The following is a 7,162-nucleotide window of genomic DNA, read 5'->3' as shown; positions in this document are numbered from 1 at the left end:
ACTAAAAAAAAAGCATATTTAATTTTTTTATATACAGTAGTTAGTAGTATTTTACAGAGGTGTGTCAGAGTAGAAAAGGGTCACATGATCTCTGACATGTTAAAGCCTTTCAGATTTGCAAGATGAAATATAATGCAAAGATGGAAACGTCTGTGCCGTAGCTCCTGAGACTCCGGTCCAGGTTTCCTCTCCTCGCCGCCAGGCTCATTTTCGGAGGCCGAGAGGCCGGATCTCGTCCACGCGGGTCCGGTGCAGCTGGAACGCCGGCGCCACCCAGCGTCCGCAGGAGCACTGGTCCCCGATCCAACTGAAGGAACCCAACTTGGAACTGCATTTAGGGCACAGTAGCTGCGCGCACACACACACACACACACACACACACACACACACACACACACACACACACACACACACACACACACACACACACACACACACACACAACAGAAAAGAAACATATCAGTCAGACAAAAACGAATGGAGGGTGAAACAAGTCTATGAATAACTTAAGGCGTATTTGTTGAAAAGTGTATTGAATATAAGAATACTTAAACATATGACACACGTATAAACACATATATTCGTACAGATACATATTTATATAAATATTTATATACATTAACCTTCCTACATAAATCCATATATATGTATACATTCATAAATAGGTATATGTGTTTAAATGCATATATGTATACATATATAGGTACATAGAGATATATAATCATAAATACATATATATGTATATATGTTCACATACATGCATACAAATGTATTAACTCATACATACATACATATGTTTCCACAGATATGTACATCTACATACGTGTATGTAGATGTACATGTACTTATCTAAATATGTAAGTGTTTCTATCTGTATGTATATAGATGTACGTATATATTATATACAATATTTATATGTACATATGTATACATATGAAAATATCAATATATGTGTGTACATATATGTATGTATATATATGTATAAATGTGGACATACATACAGAAATATGTATGCAAGCATATATATATTTACCTACATAAATTCGTACACACACATACATATATGTATGCATATAAATATACAGTTACATATATGTACATACAAATATACAATATACAGACATATATATATATATACACATACATACCTATTTACGTACATAAATAAATAACCACATATGTATAAATATATATGTATATACATACATATATACACACTTTCATATATATACCCACATACATATTTTTACATACCTACATATAAATACACACACACATACATATACACACACAAACATACATACATACACACATAAACACATTTATACATACATACATATGTATATTTATACATATATACATACATACATAAACATGATATATATACACATAGTTATACACATAAATCCATATATATATGTCTAATTATATTTACATAGATATATATGTATATATATTAACACATATATGCATATAGATATATACATACACACATAAATACATATACACATACATGCATGCATACATTTATGCATGAAGATATAAACATACATATGTATATATAAGTATATACATATATACATTCATATAGATATATATGTATGTATATAGATGTGGATGTATTCACACATATATGTATCTATATACATACATGCACACACATAGAGACAAGCACACATACATATAGAGGAATATGTAGATATAGAGATATATGTATATATATATTCATACATATATACATACATATATATATACATTTTATACATACATATACGCATATATATATATATATATATATATACACATATGTATGTATAAACTTATACATATTGACATGCATATATAAATATACATGCATACAAACATGCACCGTAATATCCAGACCGATAAAACCGTCAAAGTGTTCTTCTTGGGTGTCACAGTTTAACGGCCTCAGAATTTCCTGGACATTTCTTTGGTCCGATGTGAGGAGGATAAATATTCTAGCAGTATGAAGCTCGTAAGCAGCCCCCAAAAAATCCATAAATTAGCCGCATCGTTGTTTAAGCCAGTTTTCAAAGCTTGTGAAAAAAGTCTGGAATTTACAATATATAAATATATAGACACACACACACATACATAATTATAAATATATACATATATACATAAACACACATACACACATATATGAATCCATACATTAATATAAACAAACAAACATACATACATACATATACACATATGTATGATACCTTTATATACACCCATACATACACATATATATGTATGTATATATAGACACATGTGTATCTATATATATCGTATAAATATATACATATTTATATACATACATACATACATACACCAAGACATATATATATATATATATACACACACACTCGTATATATATGTACATACATTCATATATACATACATTATTACACAAATATACATACATATATACATATATACATACATACACATACATATATACATACTTACATATACATATATACACACACACATATATACACACATACATGTATACATAAATTTATACTTATACACGCACACATATATTCATACATACATATACATATACACATATGCACATGTTTATATATACACATATATTTATATATACTATATTATGTATATATATACTCAACTATATATACTAATTCAAAACTATACGAAACACATACATGTGTACAAACATATACATACTTATATGTATATATATATGTGTATGCGCAATTATGTATATATATACAGCTGAAGGGAATATTAAAATCTTTGCGCTTTTTCAGACCTTAAAACACTTTATAGCCTTGACTTTGACACTTAATGGTTTAATTTGTTTTTCTTATTCTCCCTACTTCCTACTATTATTTATTATTGTTATGTTTTACTTGAAACTGGCACAAAAATTTCCTTCGGGATAAATAAAGTTGTTCTTATTCTTAAACATATATTTATATACATACATACATACATCTTCATATATACACTCACACATATATACATACATAAATGTATGTATAACATTTACATATTTATACATACATACATACACACACATAAATACATACACACACTAAAACACACATATATATGTATATATATACATATATATATACACATATACACACATGTATGTTATATATACATATATATACATACATACATAAACTTATACGTATACATATATACATACATACACACATACTGAATAAAACAATACATACATATAAACAAATATATATACATATACATAAATATATATACACACACACTTTTTATACATACACATTTACATATATACGCATACATTATATATGTATGTATATATATATATATAGAGAGAGAGAGAGAGATACCCGATATGCTTTTTCTCATGTTTTTTTTTATCAGAGGATTGGAGAACGTTGTGAATTCTTTGTGTGTGTGTGTGTGTGTGTGTGTGTGTGTGTGTGTGTGTGTGTGTGTCACCTGTCCGTCCATCACTCCGAGCAGTGCTGGCTCCATCCACTGCACTGGCTCAATGAAGTAGGACGTGCACTGGACATTCTCTGCACACACGGATCAGTCATCAGCTCCAGCGTCAGTATTCCAAAAACAATTTTAAACTGTTAAAAAATCTTATTTTGAATTGCAATTGCGAGATAATCTGATTGTTTTTACAAGTATTTAATATATGTTTTGGCTAATTTTATAAAAACGGGAAAAAAACATGATTTCTATAAATAAACAATTCACCTGACAACGATAAAATATCTGATTGATTAGAAAAGTCCAAGGTGTGTGTGTGTGTGTGTGTGTGTGTGTGTGTGAGCATGCGTTCCTACCAGAGAAGTTGCTGGCCTTCTTGTGTGCGAAGGCCGAAGCTCCCTCACCTAGCGGGTGACTGAGGAGGCTGGAGCTCCGGAACAGAGCTCGCCTGGGGTTGAGAGGGTGAGTGAACGTCAGCGGTGTGTGTGTGTGTGTGTGTGTGTGTGTGTGTGTGTGTGTCCAAGTGATGCATAACCTGCATTTCCTGCAGCGGTATGACACTTCAGCCGTGCTGGAGTGAGCTGGGTCGGCGGCAAACAGCTCCCTGGGCACCTGTTGCAACTCTGACACACACACACACACACACACACACACACACACACACACACACACACACATATTATTATTATTATTATTATTATTATTATTATCATTATTTTAGTCAGTCATGTAGTTGCAAGGTTTCAACACTAGAGGGCAGAATTCACACACCTGATTCAAGTTAAATCAAACTGGCAAGTGTTCTTATTTTTAAATAAACTGAAGAGTGTGTGTGTCTGTATGTGTGTGTGTGTGTGTGTGTACCTGGGTATTTCTCTGTGATCTTGGTGAGCCTGTACTGCTTATACAGAGGACTGGACGAGTCCACCTCACACTGCAGGGCCTCGTAAAGAGACAACTGCTCCCAGAAGCCGCTGTTGACCCTGAAAGACGGACCATCCTCAGGAACATTTGAATACATCAAGTGCACGCCCGCAGACACACACACACACACACACACACACACACAGACACACACACACACACACACACATCCTTACTGTACATCTGGTTTGAGGCTTTTCAGTCTGTTGTAGGCCTCCGCAAAGTTCAGTTGGTGTTTCTTCATCAGATACGCAGTTACAATGGTGGCACTGCGACTACGACCCGCCTGACTGACACACACACACATACACACACACACAGCTTTTCAATATTCAAAATCCACGTTTCTCTCTCTAGCAGAACTTGGAGCCCCTCAATTTCTGGTAAAATTTCACTTGAATACTTGTGAATTTTTAATTTTTATGACTTTAATCATTTTAATTAAAACATTTTAGAATTATTCAAGATATCTTCTGAAATTTGGCTGGTTTTTATTGGCCATTTTTCTGATTTCTTTTTAGCAACTCGCGGACGGATTGGCGTGAAAAGGCTCTGAGGAAAAGCAAGGAGAAATTAATCAGCAGAGAAATTGTCAGATAACATCCTGATGTTGGTCCCCCCTGACCTTTGACCCTTACCAGTGGACGAGCGCCGCCCCTCCTCCGTCCACGGCCTCCCGAATGAACAGGAAGCAGTCGTCCATGTGACTCAGGAGGTCGGACGTCTCCTCGTCCAGCACGTTGACCCACTTGCTGCGAAAACTTGCGTCGGGCAGCGAGCAGGACGGATCCGTCGAGTCCACCGACAACACGTGGCTGACGGAGGCGGCCTGCAGGGCATCTGGAGCGTTCAGGTCGGCCGCCGTCCCGATGAAGAGTCCAGGATCCACCAGGAGCATGACGGGCACACTGACGGCTTTTCCTATTAAACAAACAAACAGATGTGTTTATTCCTATTTTTATCCCCGTTGGAAGCTTCTTGTCGTGGCAACCGGCTTTGGGATGAGGAGGGGAAATGTCTTCAAGTCCGGTTGCCACGACAACAAGATTTTGATAAGGATTCACCGCGGCCTGGATGACCGAGAACCTCCACATTTTTCTCCACATACGACACTAATGTAATGATGCGTTGAAATGTTCAAAATTAATAATGCTCATTATTGCTTTTGAGATAGAATAGTATTTTGGTGTCACTGCAGAGCGCAGGATCTGGTTTCCAATGGTCACTATGAAAAGACAACCTGTATATACATGAAAAATGGTAGAAAATTATATGATTTAAGTCTTAAATTGATTATGTAAACAGAATTTAGGGGGGTGAAATAGCTCAGGTGAATAGAGTATTAATGCATTTGTATCTGGCAATTAAAAATATAGAAATATAGATCAGTGCAGTGGCAGATAACTGTACGTATGAATATGGTAAAAACGTACATAAATGAGGGGAAGTGCTGTTCAATTGTATTTGTTTATTATAAAAACACGTCAAAAGAAGAAGTTATGATGTTGACGTGAAGCAGACGAGCGATGCTAATGCGACTAGCTAAGGCTAACTCACTCGCTCAGCTGCTCTCCGTCCGACAAAAACTCCCTTTTCAATAGGAATTTTCAACAGGAATAAAATCCGTTCAAATCCGTACCGACTGCTTGAATGACGTCGATATATTTTCAAGTGGACGAAAAACAGTTTCAAATTAAATGTCGAGAAAACGTGAGATTGTCCGAGTGAGAGGTCCGTCCATCAAATGGTTCCGGTCGGAAACACGGATGACGTGTCGTTAGTTCCGCTTTGGGGAGTTTGTCCATAAAATAAATATCTTTGTGTAAAGCGTGTCATAAGACATCTTATCATTAAATAAAGACTCAAACCTATAGAAAAAAATCAGCATGTAAATATGGAAATTACTATTTTCCTTTGAATCTTTTCTTATCAAGTAAAGATCAGTGCCTATTTTTTTTTTTTTAGTTCTACGTGGACTTAAATGGATTCCAGTTGTTTACAGCATTCATTATTACACACAAAAAAGTGTGTGTGTGTGTGTGTGTTCATGTAAACTGTACAACCGATGACGCTGCAATATTTCATCTCATAACAGCTACACTGTGCAATATTTCATCTCATCTCATAACAGCTACACCACAATTTTCCCTTCTATCATACTATTGTGCACTCCTTACCTCACTTGTTACTAAGACACTTATAGTTTTATCACTGTTTACTAAGACACTTATAGTTTCACTGAGACACTTTATAGTTTATAGTTTATTTTTATTTCTAATTCTGCCTTTTCTTTTATTATTTATTACTGTTATATTTTCTGTAACTCTGGCACACCAATTTTCTTCGGGATTAATAAAGTTGTTCTTATTCTTATTCTTATTCTTATTAAATTACTAGACATGCAATGTGTAGTTTGGCCACTAGGGGGCGCTGTGACACTTCTGCTCATGTGTCAATGAGCGGCTCTTTTTATTTATTATTATTATTATTTTAAATTAACGAATATGTTACCATTACCTCACTCATTCACACATGTCATGTCTTAATTCCATTATCTGTTGTTTTTTTTTATCTTTGCAATTTTCCCCTTGTTTTTTTTTGTGTCTCTTCTATTTTATATCTATATTCATATTTATGTCTCTGTTATTTTATATTTATATCCATATTTATGTCTCTACTATTTTACATTTATATTCATATTTATGTCTCTTCTATTTTAAGATTATATTCATATTATTAATATGATTATTGTTGCGCTGCTATGAC

At 34.3% G+C, this 7,162-nt stretch overlaps 1 protein-coding gene across 2 annotated transcripts; it reads right to left on the bottom strand.

Annotated features, from left to right (window-relative positions):
- dusp12 (dual specificity phosphatase 12) lies at window positions 1-6,143 on the bottom strand. Of its 2 annotated transcripts, none has more exons than XM_086171945.1 (8): window positions 6,036-6,143; window positions 5,035-5,317; window positions 4,573-4,686; window positions 4,337-4,455; window positions 4,008-4,095; window positions 3,829-3,920; window positions 3,473-3,552; window positions 1-348 (listed from the first exon to the last, which is right to left on the bottom strand). In XM_086171945.1, the coding sequence occupies exons 2-8, from the start codon at window positions 5,292-5,294 to the stop codon at window positions 205-207; spliced, it is 897 nt and encodes a 298-aa protein (XP_086028071.1). In that variant the 5' UTR covers window positions 5,295-5,317; window positions 6,036-6,143; the 3' UTR covers window positions 1-204. The 2 variants fall into 2 exon arrangements, with proteins under 2 accessions (XP_086028071.1, XP_086028070.1); XM_086171944.1 differs by having other exon boundaries at window positions 5,954-6,134.
- Between the last annotated feature and the right edge of the window lie 1,019 nt (window positions 6,144-7,162).

Source organism: Fistularia commersonii, chromosome 25, assembly GCF_037954325.1.
Source record: "Fistularia commersonii isolate RoL2024-O1a breed Wild chromosome 25, RoL_Fcom_v1.0, whole genome shotgun sequence".
In the NCBI taxonomy this organism is placed as follows: Eukaryota; Metazoa; Chordata; class Actinopteri; order Syngnathiformes; family Fistulariidae; genus Fistularia; species Fistularia commersonii.
This window is presented reverse-complemented; position numbering and strand designations above follow the sequence as displayed.